General features: G+C 48.6%; 1 protein-coding gene across 3 annotated transcripts in view; it reads right to left on the bottom strand.

Moving 5' to 3' along the window:
• COL4A4 (collagen type IV alpha 4 chain) overlaps positions 1-19,098 on the bottom strand; it is a 77,098-nt gene that overhangs the window by 17,756 nt on the left and 40,244 nt on the right. For all 3 annotated transcript variants that reach the window (XM_082221690.1, XM_082221692.1, XM_082221691.1), the window contains 12 exons: positions 18,746-18,842; positions 18,428-18,587; positions 17,501-17,573; positions 16,457-16,563; positions 15,814-15,997; positions 15,650-15,718; positions 8,020-8,127; positions 6,383-6,601; positions 3,424-3,585; positions 2,528-2,698; positions 1,561-1,704; positions 765-872 (listed from right to left, as the gene is read on the bottom strand). In XM_082221690.1, the coding sequence (XP_082077816.1) occupies positions 765-872; positions 1,561-1,704; positions 2,528-2,698; positions 3,424-3,585; positions 6,383-6,601; positions 8,020-8,127; positions 15,650-15,718; positions 15,814-15,997; positions 16,457-16,563; positions 17,501-17,573; positions 18,428-18,587; positions 18,746-18,842 (1,602 nt within the window). The remainder of the gene's footprint in view (positions 1-764; positions 873-1,560; positions 1,705-2,527; positions 2,699-3,423; positions 3,586-6,382; positions 6,602-8,019; positions 8,128-15,649; positions 15,719-15,813; positions 15,998-16,456; positions 16,564-17,500; positions 17,574-18,427; positions 18,588-18,745; positions 18,843-19,098) is intronic.

Below are 19,098 nucleotides of genomic sequence, written 5' to 3'. Positions count from 1 at the left end.
TGCTAGGCAGGCAGGAGCTGGGACCAAGCAACAGGAGCTCACCCCGTCGCGGGGATTCGAACCGCCAACCTTCTGATCAGCAAGCCCTAGGCTCTGTGGTTTAGACCACAGCGCCACCCGTGTCCCTGTGTAGTAAGTACCTAATTAAGGTTTTAGACACTTGTAGTGTGAGTTTATATTGATTAGTCTCCTTTTACACTGTAATCACTGAATAGGGCTGTAAGCTCAGGGATAGAGCATCCGCTTTGCCTGCAAAAGGTTTCACGTTCAGTCTCCACCATCTCTAGGTAGGACTGGGAAAGACTCCCTGTCTGGAACTCTGGGGAGCTGCTACCAATCCTTGTAGTCAATACCGAAATAGATGGACCAATGGTCTGACTCAGTGTGAAGCAGCTTCTTCTGCTGTTTATCCTGTGATACTGCAGTCACTGAACATGAATGATGAAGGTGGCGCCTAATCTCCTACAGCATAGTGCCTATCAGTAAATGCACACTGCTGGGTTCATATGATAAAGCAACAGCTCGTGAGCAGTGGTTATCAACTGGCCAGTTCATTGCTAATTGACTAAGTAAACAAAAAATCTGTCTGATTCGCCTTTTAATTTCAGCAGACGTGTACTAGTGAATAACTTTCTACAACAACAGCTGCAGATGTATTAGTGCCTTCCAAAAATTAGATAGCATATGAAGATGTCAGCTAGGGTTTGGACTTAACGTTACAGTTATTGGTTTCTGTGTAACCTGAAAACAAGCAGTTTGCTTACCCTGTGTTCCTGGGATGCCTTTATCACCAGGAAACCCTGGCTCCCCTTTTTGTCCTTTCTCTTTCAATATGAAAACACGGCCATCCTCTCCTGGAGGTCCTCTTTCACCTTAAAGAGGTAGAATGTATTGAATGTAGGCAGAGATTCGCTCAGGACAGCATAGCTGCCCGCCCACCCACCTATCCTACTATTGGGATTCCTAATTGTGGCCTAAATATTTACTGCTTTGGGCAGGTACCGCATATTAAACATTTGCTTTGTGCTTAGAGGACGGGAACTGTAGTATTCAGACGTTTGTTGTTTCTGTTTCCTTGTTTCTGCTTAGGAAATCACAAGACGACAAACCATAGCTTTAACAAAACTCTATGGCGGGGAGCAAGTTCTGAAGGAATATTTACTGGAACCAATTTTATGGTCTTTTTGGCAGCAGGTGAAAACCTTTCTATTCTCCCAGGCCTTTGAAATAACTGATATAGTATGGTCTCACAGTTTTTAAGAATTGTGTTTTAACTTTGGGAGTAACTTTGGCACTCCAGCGAGGTCACTTTGGTGCTGTTAATGCAGCAGTTTAACTTCACCCCCAGAGGCACACTCCATTTGTCTCTCGAGATAGACGTATGCCAACACTATTGTGGACATTACTGAGCTAGATGGCTCAGTGGCCTAACTCAGTATAAGGGCAACTTCCTATGGCCCTATTACCAACTTAAGAAAATCTTTATCTGACTAGGAGAAAAGGAACACACTACATGCCAAAGTAATTCAGGAGACAAGTTACAGAGATCATTCTACATACCCTTTAATCCCATAGCCCCACATTCTCCTGGAGGGCCACATAGACCTGCTTGTCCTTCTTCACCTTTCATACCAGGTACTCCCATTTCTCCTTCATTTCCTGGGAGTCCTGGGAAACCCTGCATTCCTTGGGACCCTTGGCTCCCTTCAGAAAGAAAAATGCAGATTCTAGTGCACTTAAATAAAAGACTGGATTGCTGGATTAATAATGTCACAGGTGGGAGCCCTACTTTAACTGCACAAAACACTTTTTCTGTCCTAAAGAAGGCCATGGGCCAGCAATTCACTCCTCAGAATGTTGTTCTGCTCTTAACATTGGTCCTGATTGGCTCCAGCAAATCGCACAAGATCTAGACAGTGGGCACATACTGGGAAATAAATTTCCATAAATATTCTCAATGGAGCGTCTGCTTTCTCTTCATGGTACAGTGGTGCCCCGCAAGACGAATACCTCACAAGACGGAAAACTCGCTAGACGAAAGGGTTTTCCATTTTGGAGCTGCTTCGCAAAACGAATTTCCTATGGGCTTGCTTCGCAAGACGACAATGTCATGCGAGTTCCTGCTGGGTTTTTTCCCTTCCCCCCCTTTTTCTAAGCCGCTAAGCTGCTTATCAGCTGATCCGATCAGCAGATAAGCCGCTAAAAGCGCTAATAGCGCTAATCCGCTAATCCGTCAATGGGATTGCTTCGCAAGACGAAAAAACCGCTAGACGAAGAGAATCACAGAACGGATTCTTTTCGTCTTGCGAGGCACCACTGTAATGGGACTGCAGTAGGGGCTGGGGGCTGGATTTCTGGGGCCCAGTACAGTGTATCCTTATTTGGTCATGACTCTGCAAATCCCAAATGGCCCATCTCCTAGCTTTTGAAGACCAAAGAAAGGAGAGGTGATGGTTAGAAACACTATTTGTATATATGAACTGTGCTACATCTGAAACAAAGACCATTTCATTTAGAATCCACATACCTTTTTGCCCTGGGCGGCCTGGCAATCCATTTTCCCCTGGAAGACCTGGTTTTCCTCTTAAGCCTGGGAGGCCAGGTGGCCCTTGTACTCCAGGAAATCCAGGCATGCCTTTCATTCCAGCTGGGCCTGGTGCACCCATATCACCTTTAGGACCCTTGAAGCCTTGTAAACCTAGGAGGGGCACGGAGGGAGAGATGCACCAAATGCAAAAATATGTCCTTAACAACTACTGTGTTTCCATAGAATAAATAATATATATTTTAAAGTCTCAAAAGTTTTTTACAAAACCATATAAAATGCAATTAACCAAAACAACAGTATCAAAATAATATTCCAAATAAAAATTAAAATGTTGATAAAAGTTAAAACCATAGCTCTACAGACTCCTTGGAATTGCTCTGCTGAATTCTTAAAGCCATGGTACATGGGAAGGAGAGCAAACAAGATGGCGAAATCAAATTGTTTACAGCAAGAATTGAAATGTCAGATGTTCAGCATGTACAAGCTGGGTCGCTCCCCCTCTTTATGCCCTGCCTATGCACACATCCATTCCCCCCACGGCTACCTTGGCCTGCCTCTCTCATTTCCTATTTGTGTCAATTTTACATTGTTAGACAGTTGAGGCAGGTATCTGTCGTATCTGATCTTTGTAGTGCCATGTACATAAATGGTGCCACATTTATTTATTTTTTAAAGTGAGATGCCACACCTAGTTTGACCAATACACATGCCTATGCACAAGTGGAAACAATTGCATTAACAGAAGTAATTTGTTGGAAAGCACTCAAAGATTTCAAGGTTGCTAACCACAATATATTTCAGCCATCAAATACCTGGGTCAACCGGTATGCTTTAGACTCCCACCTGAATATTTGCAAGGATAATGATGCACTTACCTGGAAAGCCTGGTGGTCCAAAAGAGCCTGGAGGTCCTGGCAGCCCCTGCAAGCCTTTGTCACATGGCAGACCAGGTGACCCAGGGCCTCCTGTGACTCCTATGTCACCTTTTCTACCTCTGAGACCTTTAGCTCCTGGAAATCCTGGGATGCCAGGCTGTCCTGCAAGGATAATTCATTTATGAAGCCCCCCCAAAATCGGAATAATTTAGTTTGAAACAACTGGGCCTGGTTTGAACTTCATGCTAAGGCAAACCTCTGGAGAAAAGATCCCAGCTGCTTTACTCCTCCCCAGTTGTTTTACTGTTGGGCCACACTGACCCAAGCCATAGTTTGGCTTGGCATATCAGCTGAAACAGGGCTCATGGCTAAGCCACAAGCTCAAATTTGGATGAACACACCAAGCCAAGGCATGGCTTAGCAAAGTACTGTTCAGCAGCAGAACAACTAGGGAGGAGCACAATGGTTAGCATCTTTTCTCTGAGAGCCCCTGCGTTCACACTAAGCCATCATGAACAGTGTCTTTGACTCATTTTAGCTCATTCAATATGTTCATTTTGGAAGATCTAGCCTTACACATTTTCAATTCTGCAGCATGAAACAGAAAGAAAAGAGAAGACACCCTTTGCACGAGACTGGAGCTTATGCTCCTCACATTCCATACAGAAATAATACTGAAGATAGTAAAATGAAATCCCTGCTGGGAGTTTCTATCCAAAGCAATCACTTCACGTTGCTGCATGGAAAGACGAGACCTGGGGAAATATATTTATATTCACAGGATGTTGTCCTTTACTTTCATGAGCTTAAAAGGGACATTTTCACTCCCCTCTGCTGCACACAGGCAAAGTGAACAATATCGGGGCAGGCTGGCTTCACAATATGACCTGTCCTTCCAGCTTGTATTGCAACCCCCAACCCCAGAAACCTCACAAGGTGATGGCAATGCTGACAGCATACTGAGGCTTGTCACAAAATGATCAACCTGTGACTTGAAAAGAGCAGGTATGCAATAAAGCAAATCTGAATAGAACTTCTGAAACTGAGTAAGTGAAAGTCGCTTTTCTCTCAAATCTTGATGGCACTGTTTGACACATACAATGCCCAGCAGAAATTGATATTTAGGATATACTGCGCTCCTTTTAGAGTGATGATGTTGCCCCAATCTTCATCAACCCACAGTTGGAGATGGAATTTACCAGAGATCAGATTACAGAGATCAGATTAATTTACCAGAGATCAGATTACCAGAGATCAGAATTTACCAGAGATCAGATTAACATGTGTCAGGGGTTCAGAGACAGAGGCACAGGTGAGGGAGGAGACGGAGAGCGACGAGGAAGAATCCCAGGACAGTGAGGAAGAGGATGACAATGACTTGAGATCTTCCATGAGTCTCTCAAGTGAATCGGAGGATTCTCAGGAGGGGGCGCCCCTAGTCAGGACAAGGGGGGTCACAGGGGGGACCTGCCAGGAGCAGGGAAGCAGCAGGGAAACCCCGAGCGGGAGTGGGAGATCGGGGCCAGCTTCCCAGCAGGAACGAAGGGAAGAGAGGGGGGTTCCCAGTGTGACACACGGAGCGGAGCAGGAAAGAGACAGGGGAAGGAGATCTGGGGAGAACGTCCTGCCGGAAGAGGCGGAGAGTAGTACAGGGAGTAGTGTAAGTGTCAAAAGGAAGGTCAGGGGTAGCGAGCGCGCGCCAAGTTCAAATGTGGAGGCGCGCGGAAATGGAGAAAGCCCGGAGGAGGAGCCCAGCCCCAAAGCACGAAGGAGGGGGGAACAGGCATCTCAGGGATCCGCTTCAGGAGAGAGCAGGAGGGAAGGAACCCAGGGGGGCAGAAAGACCCTGCGGAAAAGGAAAGACAGGAAGAGGTGGTCTAGCACAAGCCTCTTAAGTTGGTGCAGGGGCGGGACCGATTCAGAGGGGACTTCAAATGTCTGACGTTAGAGACTCGGGGCTGCGCGCCTCGGTTGTGGAACCAATAATGAACTGCAATAAACATCCTTGTATATAAGAAGAGCTTGGCGTTGGTCTTTTGTGAGCTGAGACCTGAGGCAGCCGCTGACAACATGATTTGGAAATGCCCAATTAGTGATCATTTCTACCACATGGGAAATGGTAGAATTCTCTGTTGACCCGAGTCAAGAATAAGTAAAAGAGACAAACTGTAAATATGTGAAGCTATCTGGACTGTTTTTTGTGAGTTGCTATGCTTCTGAGATCTCCCCACTGTAGAACCCCTCACTTTTCCTTTCCTTTTTTCTTACTCTCAATCTTATTTTCAACTAGGGTTTCCCAAACATATCCAGACTGTTTCAGCATTCAACCTCTTGAATATAATAAATAATATTATCATTATTATTTATTAAATTTATATACTGCCCTATATCCGCAGGTCTCAGGGCAGTTCACAAGATAAAATTACAATATAAAAACATGAAATACACAAAATAAAAACAAAAGCAACCCAATAACCCCCTCCCAACACATTTTAAAAAGGCATTGGATGTTAATCAGCTAAAGGACTGGTTAAAGAGGAACTTTTTTTGCCTGGCATCTAAAGGTCTTATAATGAAGGTGCCTGGCGAACCTCCCTCAGGAGAGCATTCCACAAATGGGGAGCCACCACAGAAAAGGTCCATTCTCCTGTTGCCACCCTCTAAACCTCTTGTGGAGGGAACACATGAAGAAGGGCATCAGAATATGATATCAGGGTCTGGGTAGGTTCATATAGAAAGAGGCGGTCCTTGAGATATTGCGGTCCTGAGACAATTAAAGCTATGTAAGTCAAAACCAGCACTTTAAATTAGGCACAGAAACTAATCAGTAGCCAGTGCAGTTGGATCAGGCATTATTTATTGAGCTATTTTTATTTTTCCCCTCCAGAAACATATTTTTGAGGAGAAGCAGCTTATAGTCAATTATCAGTAACAAATCATGCACAAATATGCATCATACCTTGAAGGCCAGCAAAACCTGGTTCACCTCTTAAGCCTTGCAGGCCTGGTGAACCGGGAAGACCTCTGTTGCCTGGAATTCCTGGAGGACCATAACTGTTGTCACCTAAAATGCCTTTTGGACCTTCAAGACCAGGAGGACCTGGCAACCCTGGAGCACCATCCAGCCTTGGACCACTTTCACCTTGTGCACCTTGATCACCAGTCTCACCCCTGAAACCTAGAGAATAATGAAATCTAGATGACATAGGATCATTTGCTTAACTTGTTTAATTTCAACTTGTAATGATATCATTTGTGAAATAAGAATGTAAAGAGAGCTTCCTAGATCCATATAGTGCAGCAGCTTGTTTCCCAATCAGTGGCCAATCAGACACTTATGGGGAGGTCATAATTAGGCATGAAGACAGTAGCTCCTCCTCATTGTTTGCAACCAGGAACTGATATCAGTGGCATACTGTCTGTGAATGTATGACCTTGAGTCAGGCAGTTAGGTTGTGAGTTCATAGCAGTGCCCGGAGGAGGAATGACCACTGGGAAGAGTACCGAGAGAAGAAATGCCATGGGGCATGGTCTTCATCTGCCCCAGCTGCAACAAAACATGTCTTTCCCGTATCAGTATCTACAGCCACAACAGATGCTGCAACCTTCCAACAATTTGACTTCACCACCAAAGGCACACTCCTCCATTGTCCATCAAGACAGATGGATGCCAACTCAACTGCCTGTGAACCTGGAGATTGAATTTATGCATCATGGCTGTTAGATCTGTCCTTTGTGTGTTCACCTTATCCCTGTGAATTCATTCTTAAGGATTGCAAACACTCAAAGCAATTTAACTGAAAGAAAGTGGAGATTGTCAGTTTTTGGGATAACATTAATCCAGGGATAGCTGATCTTACCATCCCAGACCATTTGCTGTGCCGGAGCGGATGGGAGTTGTGATCCAACAGCATATTGCAGAGGTGGGTACTACATTTGCTACCCTGGATTAATCTACCTCTTTATTTAGTGCAAGTTTCTAACCTGATGATTTATTTTAGGCTATAGCAGTCTGGGACCTGAATCACTACTGGGAAATGTGTCTCAAACCAGCTCTTCAGAGCCTCAGGCAGAGGTTTAAGATCTGCTTCCTGACTGGTTTCAACAAACATAAGAAGAGCCTTGCTGAATTATGCCAAAGACCCATCTAATATAGCATCCTGTCCTCACAGTGTCCAACCAGATGCCCACCAGAACCCCACATATGGAACCTGAATCTCTCTTTCCAGCTTATCATCATCAGCTGGTATTCAGAAACATACTGCCTCAAACAATGGAGGTAGAACATAGCCATCATGGGTAGTAGCCACCAGTAGTTCTCCATGAATTTATTTATTCCTCCTTAAAGTCATTCAGGTTGGTGGCCATCACTACATCTTGCGGGAAACAAGATCTAATGGGAGCCAAGCACTGGAGAAAAAGCATGTGAGCTACAATTCTTTTCTAAAACGGACTTTATTTAAATGACCTGACAACATTCAGGTGCTTCAGTTGCACAATAAGCATGAGGTTCAGAAGAAGAAAACAGAATATATATTAAAACCAGTCCATACCCATACTCATCAAATGAATACACCCTGCCCTTCTTTCACTTACCTTCTGGACCAGGATTGCCTGGTATTCCTGGTCTGCCCTGTTGGCCTTTGAAGCCATCAAAACCATTGGGACCAGCTCGCCCAGGCTGCCCTCTCAATCCTTTCGGGCCTGAATAGACAGATTGTGCACAGCTTAGTTCAATGCTTTCAAACCTTCTGTGGAAGGTTTGTTCCACAGACCTAGCTACATCCATTTTATAAATAAATGCATTCTTATGACTGATAGGTTTCGTGTTCACGCTACCTCATCATGCATACACATACCTTGTCTGGCAATGTGTAATTTCTGCCATTCAAGTCTCCATTAAAAAAAGTATGAGCAACTCTAATTCAACATTAAATAATAATTAATATTAAGTGATAACATTAAGAGATAGGAAGTTCCAAGCAATTCAACTGGCAGGATGATGAGTTATCCTAAAGCAATTGCATTGGAAAGTCAGTAAGTTATCCATGTTTTCTGACTATCCAGGAGCTGGCCAAAGACAATAATACTTGTAAAGAATTACCACTTAGTCCATTTCCTTGGCTTTTACCAAACAAATGAAATACGGAGACAGATTTGACCGCTTTTAATCATAGTTGTGCTCCAAAACACATGGAAAAATGGTTCTGAGACTTATATTAGAGATTTCCCTTGCACTACCACCCGGAGAGTATCTAAATGATATAACCATATAAGAGGAGCATACCAAATTTTATTTTCCCACCAAGTTCAGAAACCAGTGAAAAACAAAAGGTGTTTTTTGCATAGAGTATTAGGGAGGTTCTAGCCCTGCTTTTAATTTTAAGCTATCATTTATGATAACCTCGCATTTGTGTTTCTTTTCCAATCTTTTCCAATCTTGAGAATTCTTACCCTACACCTCATTACTGTAAGTTTTAAATCACAGAAGTCTGTTTAATTCTGAATAACCTGAAGACATTAACAGCTTCCATGGAAGAATAGTACCTGTCAGGGGTTCAGAAGCAGAGACGCAGAGAAGGGTGGAAACAGAGAGCGAGGGGGAGGAAGCCGAAGGGAGAATGAGTGATGATGACGACCCGAGATCTCCAAGCCTAAGCAGTGAGTCAGAGGACTCCCAAAAGGGAGCCCCAGTGAGCAGAGCAAGGGGGGGATCCGGGGGGACACCCCAGGAGGAAGGGAACAGAGGAGATTCAGAGAGCAGCAGCTGGAAGTCGGGACCCACGCTCATAACTGAGGGCGGCAGCAGCTGGAAGTCGGGACCCACGCTCAAGACTGAGAGCAGCAGGGAGGAAGGTAGCCAGGCATCGGGTTCCGGAGGCTGTCAGCAGGAGGGAGGGCACGAGTCAGGGGTGGTCACGCCCTCCTCAGAGAGCGAGGCAACGGTTAAGAGGAAAGTAGAGAGTTGGGCGCGCGCGCCAAGTTCAAATGCAGCGGAAGCTGGAGCAGTAAGCAGCCCGGAGAGTGAGCCAGGTCCTAAAGCCCGCCGCAAGGAGGCAGAAGGATCAGGGGGGTCAGCGTCAGAGGAGAGTAGAAGGGAGGAGGCCCAGGGGGGCAGAAGGACCCAGAGACGTAGGGAGAGGCGAAGGAGGTGGAGCAAGGCTAGGGTATTAAGCTGGTGTGCAAGAGGCGGGGACTCAGACGGGTCTTCGCCGACCTAGAGCAGAAGGTGTAGAGCTGCACGCTGCAGTTCGGAAATGAAACCTGTAACTCAATAAAGACTCTTTTAAAGTGGACGCTGTGTGGCGTGGTCCTATGTGAGCTGGGACCTGGTAGCAGCTCTGACAGTAAGACCCGTCTCATCAAAGCTTCAGAAACCTGAAACCTCGCAGCGGGAGCAGAAGCCGCTAGGGGAGGAAGAGGGGTGTCTGTAAGCGAGCTCACAAAGGTTAGCAAGATGACGGAAGAACAGAGGATCTCCGCGCTGCAAGAGGCAGTGACCCAGTTGTCCTCAGAGGTATTGGCTTCCAAGAAACGGGAGGAGGAGACTACAGCCGCCTACAGAGACCTACACGCCAGGTTTGAAATGCTTGTTAAGCAAGGGCAACCGGGACCCAGACCGGAGGGCGTGGGATTGGCACGGAGAGCAGGAGGGCTTGTGGCTCACTTCGATGGGACTTTGCAACAGTACCCTAATTTTAGAGCAGACGTAATGTGCGCACTGCAACTGCTGGCAAAAGACTTTAGAGATGAGGAAGAGAAGGTGGGGTTCATATTGTCCCATTTGCATGGGGATGCCAAAGCCTGGCTGCGCAATTTGTGGAGGGATAAAGATCCGGCGCTTCAGAATGCAGATGCCTTTATCAAAGCGATGGATGCGTGTTTTTTGTCTACTATTGATGTGGATCTTGCCAGACGGGAGATTCATGGACTGAAACAAGGGAGGGCGAGCGTCCGGCAGTATCACGCCCGATTTTTTGCGCTGGTCAGTGCTTTAGAATGGGATCGGGATTCGCCCCCTGTCAGAGACCTCTTCTGGGAGGGTCTAAGTTCTGCGGTTAAGGATGAAATTGCAAGGGGGGAGAGGCCCCGAAGCACGCAGGAGGTGGTCCAAAGGGCGCTGACTGTGGGGGTGAGGCTGGAAGAACGTCCATGGTGCAGAGATGAAGGACGTGGAGGGCGCGAAGCAGCGAGAAGTTTCTCTTTCGTTCCGAGGGAAGCAGCGCGTGCGCAATCCACACCTCCGCCAGGAGGGGGAGGGGAACCGATGGAGGTTGGAGGTGCAAGGGCTCAGTCAGCAGCCAGAGCCCTAGCACCGGCAGCAGTGAAAGCGAAGCCTCCTAGAGGGAACAGGAAGTGTTACATCTGCGAGGATCCAGGCCATTTGGCGAAGGAGTGTCCCCGGAGGCTCCACAAGCACACTGCAGCCTCAGCAATGGTGACTGCAGCAACGCAGCAAGGAGAACCACAGCAGGGAAACGACGATGTCTGGCTGGAGACGGAGGCACTGGGGCCCAGCCAGACGCATCTGTGAAGCAGTCCCCAGCAATATTGCAACCCACGGATCCCCTCCCACCCAAACCAGTAGTGCAGCTCACAGCATCTCTCCAGCTACCCGATGGCGTCACTATCGAAGTGCCGCTTTCTGTGGATTCTGGAAGCAACGCAGACTTTATAGCGCAGAGCTTTGTGGAGCAGCACGCTATACAGCTATTGCCTGCCACTCTGCCCCTGCAAGTCGTCACAGTGGATGGCAGAGAGTTGCTAGGGGGGCAGGTGGTGAAGCAGACGCCACCGATGGTGATGCGCCTTGGCAACCACAGGGAAGTCATCAGTTTTAATGTCACCCAACTGTCGGACACGCCCATTGTGTTGGGCATGAGTTGGCTGGACAGGCACAGTCCGACACTGGCTTGGTACCAGAGACAACTGATCTTCGGCTCCTCTTATTGCGCAGAACACTGCATCCTGCCCCGACGGGAGGGAGAGGAGGAGGAATCACAACTGCAGTTGGGAACGTTGCAAGCGGTCCCCCACAAATACGCGAGCTTTTTGGAGGTCTTCTGCGAGAAGGAGGCGGACAAGCTACCCCCTCACCGGCCATATGACTGCAGGATTGACCTCCTACCGGGGGCGACGCTGCCGAAGGGGCGGCTATACTCCATGTCTGAAGATGAAATGCAGGAACTCAAACAGTTCATCGAGCATAATCTGGAGCGTGGCTTCATCAGAGAGTCCAAGGCAGTGGGGGGCAGTCCCGTTTTCTTCGTGAAAAAGAAAGACACGCCCCAAAAAAGACTAGTTGTGGACTACCGCCTTTTGAACCAGATGACCAAACCGTCTGATTACCCCATGCCCAGGATTGACGACCTCCTCGCGACGGTGCGCAAGGGACGCGTGTTCACCAAGTTGGACCTGCGAGGGGCGTACAATCTCATCCGCATGCGGGAGGGCGATGAGTGGAAGACGGCCATGTTCACACCGCTGGGCACCTACGAATACAGAGTTATGCCCTTTGGATTACAAAATGGCTCTCACTGTTTTCAAGCTTTTATGCATCACGTGTTGGAGGGACTCCTCTACAAGACATGCGTCTGCTTCCTGGATGACATCCTGATTTTCTCTGACTCGCAGCAAGCTCACGACCGAGACGTGAGGGAGGTGCTCAGCAGGTTGCAACAACATAGACTGTACGCCAAGCTGGAGAAGTGCCAGTTCGACACGACGGAGGTGGATTTCCTGGGATACAAGTTGTCGGACAAGGGGATAGCCATGGACAGCACCAAGGTTCGTGCGGTATTGGATTGGAAAAGCCCGCGCAACCGGAAGGAGGTCCAGCGGTTTGTCGGCTTCGCCAACTTCTATCGCAAGTTTATCAAGGGGTTCGCGATGCAGACGGCAGCAATTACGGACACGCTCAGCTCCAAAAAAAAGAAATTCATCTGGACGGAGCAGGCGGAACAGTCCTTTCAAGCGCTCAAGCATCTCTTCGCATCGGAGAAGCAACTGCTGCATATCGACCCCAGTAAGCCGTTGAGGGTAGAGACAGACGCGTCAGACAGAGCCGTGGGAGCTGTCCTGCTGCAGCGAGACCCGCAGGGGGTGTGGCGGCCGGGAGCGTTCTACTCCAGAAAGCTCAGCAAGTCGGAGCAGAACTACACCATCTGGGACAGGGAGTTGCTGGCCATTCATGCAGCTTTCAAGGCGTGGAGGCACTTCCTAATCGGCGCCAAGCACACGGTGCAGGTCTGCACGGACCACAAGAATCTGGAGCACTGGCGCACGGCTCAGTTCCTGAACCAGAGGCAGATACGTTGGGCGGAGTTCTTTGCTGACTTCAATTTCCGAATAGAGTACGTCCCAGGCGACACCAACATCATGGCGGATGCACTGTCCCGAAAACCGCAATACCTAGAAGAGGTGACGCCAGCGGCGGCCATGCACATCTTCGCACCGACGGCCTGGGCGTGTGCCTCAGCTACAGTAGACCTGGATGCGGTGCGACGTGCATTGCGGGACGACTCATTCGCGCAAGACAAGATGGCGGAACTGCTCAGAGGCACGGCTACCACGGACGAGTTCCAGGTGCGGGACGGCTTGCTCCTACGCAAAGGGGTTGTCTATGTACCAGGAGACGACCTTCGCGCCAAGGTACTGCAACAGTTGCACGACGCACCCACGGCCGGTCACTTTGGCACAGAGAAAACGATGGAATTAGTCGCGAGAGACTTCTGGTGGCCCAGGCTGAGAGGAGAGGTCGCGGACTACGTCGCGAGGTGCGACACCTGCCAGAGGGCCAAGCCGGTACACAGACCACCGGCGGGACTGTTAGAACCGCTGCAAACACCGTTTGAACCGTGGGAGAGAGTGGCCCTGGACTTTGTGACGGATTTACCCAGCTCGAGAGGCAAGACAGCTGTGCTAGTGGTGGTGGACTTGTTCACCAAGATGGCACATTTCATTCCGTGTGCGAAGGTGGCCACGGCGGAACAAACCGCCAAACTGTTCATAGATCACGTGTTCAAAGTGCATGGCCTGCCACGGTCTATCCTGTCCGACCGCGGACGCCAGTTCATCTCGTCTTTCTGGCAGAAGCTGATGGGTTTTCTAAATGTCAAGGTCAATCTGGCATCAGCAAGACACCCGCAGACCAACGGGCAAGCAGAGAGGGTCAATGCCATCATGCAGCAGTACCTGAGATGCTATGCCAATCAACAGCCTGCGACGTGGGTGGATTACCTGCCGCTAGCCGAGTTCGCTTACAACAACACGAAGCACGTGTCCACAGGAGTGACGCCGTTCTTTGCCAACAATGGGAGGAATCCCAGAACCTTCCCGGGACTGGAGAGAGTGGGGGAAGGAGAACCACAGACGGCGGACGCGTTCGCGTCAGAGCTGCAGGCGGTCCACGATCAACTCAGACGGCAGCTGGAGCTAGCTAAGCACGCCTACAAGGTGCAAGCTGACAAGCACAGGCGGGTTGGCGAAGTGATCCAAGTGGGAGACTGGGTCTGGTTGGCAGCCCACGCAGTGCCGACCAGGTCACTTGCCAAAAAGAAGTTGGGGCACAAGCAGATCGGTCCGTACCAAGTCGAAGCGCAGATCAACCCGGTAGCCTTCCGACTGGCGCTGCCGGAGGGTTCCAGAATGCATCCGGTGTTCCACAGGTCGGTGCTCACTCCCTACAAAGCACCTCACAGGTTCCAGGAGCCAGGGACGGCGCCAAGTCCGCTCCGGGAACGGACGGAGACGCGGGAGGTGAAGCACCAGGACCACATCAACGAGGTCACGGAGATTTTGGACTCCAGATGGGGGGAAGAGGGAGTCGAATACCTCTTAGCCAGAGAGGGCACCCGGGCCAGCGCCAATAGCTGGGTACCAGACTACGCTTTGGAGGAACCCCTGCTCAAGGACGAGTTTCATGCCCTCTTCCCACACAAACCCATGCCAGCGAGCTTCTTCGACGACTGGTTGTTCACACCCACACTTTCTTCCAGCACGTTCCATGGATTCGACTCAGAAGGGGAACCCGCACGGAGCACCCGTTCCCCAGAAGGTTCACCGGCAGGTTCGGCATCAGGCAACTCGTATTGGTGGGACGATCGACCAGAGGAGCGATGGCGCAGGAAGTGGCTGGAGATGCCAGGTCGAGCGACCGACGCAGAGACTGACATGGACGTGTTCGGGGAGGACCTCGGGTTCGAGCACGGCGGTACAGAGATGGAAGAGCAACAAGTCAACGTCGACGACCGCGAGGGGGAAGACTCGGAGGTCTTCAGTTGGCGGCCACCCACGGGGAGCGACCTGTATCCAGCATTCCCTCCCATGATGATGGAGCGCCCAGCACCCACACCTGACAGCGGGGAGGGGGGAAGGGGGGGCTTCGAGGGGGGGATGGATGTCAGGGGTTCAGAAGCAGAGACGCAGAGAAGGGTGGAAACAGAGAGCGAGGGGGAGGAAGCCGAAGGGAGAATGAGTGATGATGACGACCCGAGATCTCCAAGCCTAAGCAGTGAGTCAGAGGACTCCCAAAAGGGAGCCCCAGTGAGCAGAGCAAGGGGGGGATCCGGGGGGACACCCCAGGAGGAAGGGAACAGAGGAGATTCAGAGAGCAGCAGCTGGAAGTCGGGACCCACGCTCATAACTGAGGGCGGCAGCAGCTGGAAGTCGGGACCCACGCTCAAGACTGAGAGCAGCAGGGAGGAAGGTAGCCAGGCATCGGGTTCCGGAGGCTGTCAGCAGGAGGGAGGGCACGAGTCAGGGGTGGTCACGCCCTCCTCAGAGAGCGAGGCAACGGTTAAGAGGAAAGTAGAGAGTTGGGCGCGCGCGCCAAGTTCAAATGCAGCGGAAGCTGGAGCAGTAAGCAGCCCGGAGAGTGAGCCAGGTCCTAAAGCCCGCCGCAAGGAGGCAGAAGGATCAGGGGGGTCAGCGTCAGAGGAGAGTAGAAGGGAGGAGGCCCAGGGGGGCAGAAGGACCCAGAGACGTAGGGAGAGGCGAAGGAGGTGGAGCAAGGCTAGGGTATTAAGCTGGTGTGCAAGAGGCGGGGACTCAGACGGGTCTTCGCCGACCTAGAGCAGAAGGTGTAGAGCTGCACGCTGCAGTTCGGAAATGAAACCTGTAACTCAATAAAGACTCTTTTAAAGTGGACGCTGTGTGGCGTGGTCCTATGTGAGCTGGGACCTGGTAGCAGCTCTGACAGTACCTTATTTCATTTTTGTAGTCATACCTGATATACCTTTAAAACCAGGTGCACCTGGATTCCCAGGGTATGCTGCTGTGTAAGGAAGAGTAGCACCTAGAAGAAAAGCAACCATAAATTGGTTTGACCCAACCTCTCAAACAACTGAACCAACAGAGTGTTCTCTTTTCAATGTGAAATACATACATTACCTTTTTCACCTTTTGGGCCAGGTGGTCCTCTAATACCCGGGCTTCCTGGACTCCCAGGCAGACCCCGGACACCTTGCAGACCCTGAATTCCAAAACCTGTTGGTCCTATTGGCCCTTTGGGGCCAGGAAGTCCAGGGGAACCAGGAAATCCCTTATCACCTGGCAAAGCTCTTCCATCAAGCCCCTGTAAACAATGGATACAAATGGACAATAAATATATTTGAACTCACTTCCAGCTGATCCCCTTAAATTCACCAGGTTTTCCAAAAGGGCCTTGAGATTCACTTGTTCACAGCAGCTTACTCATGAGTAATATTTCCTTTTGAATGATGGACTTGTTAAATCAATGTTTTATTTCTGGGCTGGGCATGTCCTTATTGTTGGTTTTATTCGTGTTGTATCTCTATTGGAGGCTTTGCACTAGAACCCCATAATCTAACAACCACATCCAGGTGCAAAAGGCATACTGTTAGAATTGAAGAATAGGGTGCCACTGAGCATGTTCTGAGCTTAGGAGCTGGCTTTGAATATAAGAACTGTGCAGAACTCTCAGCCCTTTCACATAGAGAGACAACTCCTGGTTAGTTTACTTCCTCATTGTTACAATGAAGGGGAAAAGAACTGCCAAAACAATCAGGTATACCTTAAAGCCCTTTTCACCAGGAAGTCCTAGTTCTCCATTCCTGCCAGCAATACCATTTCTTCCGGGAAATCCAGGCTCACCTTGAAGACCTCTTTGTCCTTTTATCCCTTTAAATTATGGAAATATTACAGTCAGTATGCAATATATGTATGTATGTATGTATGTATGTATGTATGTATGTATGTATGCTGTTGAAGACTATGCTGCCTGAATGTTTTAGGAAATGCCCCCAAACTGCTAGAAAACTGGGCAAACCAATAAGAAAGCAGCTTTACAAAAAGTTACAGGACACTGCGTTTGGATAAAATGCATCTTTCTTACTAATTAATGTTCAGAATATTAAAAGTTCTGTCTTAAAACAATGAATGCCAAGATTGAGTTTTGGTATTTGTACAGGATTTTATGCAGGAGGAATCAGAGAGGAGAAAAAAATTAGCTTCTCCTTCTCTTCTGTGGAATGCATTAGCCAAAGAAATTACTGCGGTGTCTATGATGAATGTGTGCAAATTCAGTCAATTTTTTTAAAAAAAGAACAACCCTGAAAATCTTGCAATAAGATGAATAAGTGGATGAATGTGAACATTTCAAATGAAAAGTGGTTCATAGTGAATTAGGATGAGCAGAAAAACAGAAAGATGGTCTAATGGAGATGCTTGACAAAACTTAAGCAAGAATCTTAGGACAGTTGGTACCACTTTAACTAGGTAGTGCATTTTTCACAATGACATAAAAAGCAGAGTGCTGATCAGTGGGGGGACATGGAATAAGGAACACACTGCACTAAGCTCCTTGCATTTGATAGATCACAAAAATGAGGAAGTGGAAGACATACTCTAATTATGGCACTTACAGACTATAACTTTGGAGAAAGAACTTCAGACAGATGGCTACTGTTTATTACTCCCAGGGCAATTCGTTGGCTCTTTTGTGCGAAGCTTCTACACCACAAACACCAAGCAATACAAAATTTGGATATACCATTGGAAGCAGTCCCCAAGTTTAAAGGGAAAAAAATCTCATGGGTTTAGTACGTTGTATAGTTACCTTTTATTCTTATTCTAGCTGGGTCACCCTTATCACCTTTTTCACCAGTCAACCCAAATGGACCTGGTATTCCCTTACAAGTGTTAAAATAAAAAAAGTTATAGTCAATTGAAATAGCTGAGCTCCGACAGCAAGTAAACATCTATTAGATGAGCAAGATGGGAGTGTGATGCTCTATTTTTCCTCCCACAATCTGTGCTTTTTAGACTGACAACAAAGGTTATCTGGATACACTGGCGGACGAAGGTGGGGGCAGCGGGAGGGGCCCACCCTGGGTGCCATCCTGGGGGGTGCCATTGCAGCCCCCCTGCCCCCGGGATGTGCACCACTCACCGCACCCCCCCGGGATGCTCGCCAGCCACACCCCTGCCTGTTCACCGCTCCGGGTGCTGGAACATGTCTCTCCACCACTGTCCAGGTTACACCATGAGCTTTCCCCATCCTGCTCCCACAGGAGCCTTTCATCAAGATCATTCCCAATGTTTTGCTCTCAGGGCACACTGACAAGAACAGCAGAAGAATCCTGCTGGATCAGAGTACATACCCATCTCGCCCAGTCCAACATTGACCAACCACCAGTTGCCTATGGGGAACTTGCAAGCAAGACCTGAGCACAATAGCCCACTATTGCTGTTTTCCCCCAGTGACCACTATTATACACAGGCACCACAACTAGTAGTGCTTGAAGGTCTTATCCTCCATGAACCCCCCTTTAAAGCCATCTGCATTGGTGGTCATCACCACACCTTGAAGTAGCAAATCCCACAGTTTAAGTATGCGTTGTGTGATCCACCTGAACATTAGCATCAAAATGTGACAAAATAAAAGCTGAGTCCTCAGAAATAAGGAAAGAAATGAACAACAAAAGGAAAGATCAATCTGCTCAGTGGATGCCAGAATATAAAATAGTGCCTGTAAGTTACTCACGGGGGAACCTGGTGGCCCTACTGCACCAGGTAAGCCTGGATCACCTGTTCTTCCATATTTTCCAGGTAACCCTACTTCTCCTTTTCTTCCAGGGACACCTGGCGGACCTCGTATTCCAGGTGCACCACAAGGACCAGAACCACATAAGCAGCTACTTGCACTCCCTGTATAGGCACAAAGGAAGCAGGGCTTTGGACCAGACAAATAATGCAAGTTCACAAAGCGATTATGACTTGTGTTTTTATCTCAAGGACAGTCATGGTTAAATTACATGATTTGATTGAGATGAGGCATTTGCTCTGTGAGGGATGCAGGTACTTGCCTTTCTCTCCTTTTGCACCTCTTTCTCCAGGTGATCCCTTCCGGCCTTTAGCTCCCGGTGGTCCAGGAGACCCTCTCCCAGTACAAGCCACACCTTGAAATTTTACAAAAGATGTATTTTATTGTTTTAATTGATTATATTTGCCTCTGTTCTTTTCAAAAACATTAAACAGCCTGGCCTTGTTCTTAGAGCTCACATGTTAGACAGCTACAGGACCAGATGGTTACACCAGCAGAAGCCTGTTTGACTGCCAATGTGATGCCCACTTCCCACCTAATAGGAGATATATGTTCACCCATCCATCCTCTTCTCCATTTTTCCTGAAGCTTGGAACACTAAATAATAATAA

This window comes from Podarcis vaucheri (genome assembly GCF_965113315.1).
Source record: "Podarcis vaucheri genome assembly, chromosome: 5".
In the NCBI taxonomy this organism is placed as follows: Eukaryota; Metazoa; Chordata; class Lepidosauria; order Squamata; family Lacertidae; genus Podarcis; species Podarcis vaucheri.
Note: the sequence above shows the minus strand (reverse complement) of the source record. Positions and strands in the feature narration are given on the sequence as shown.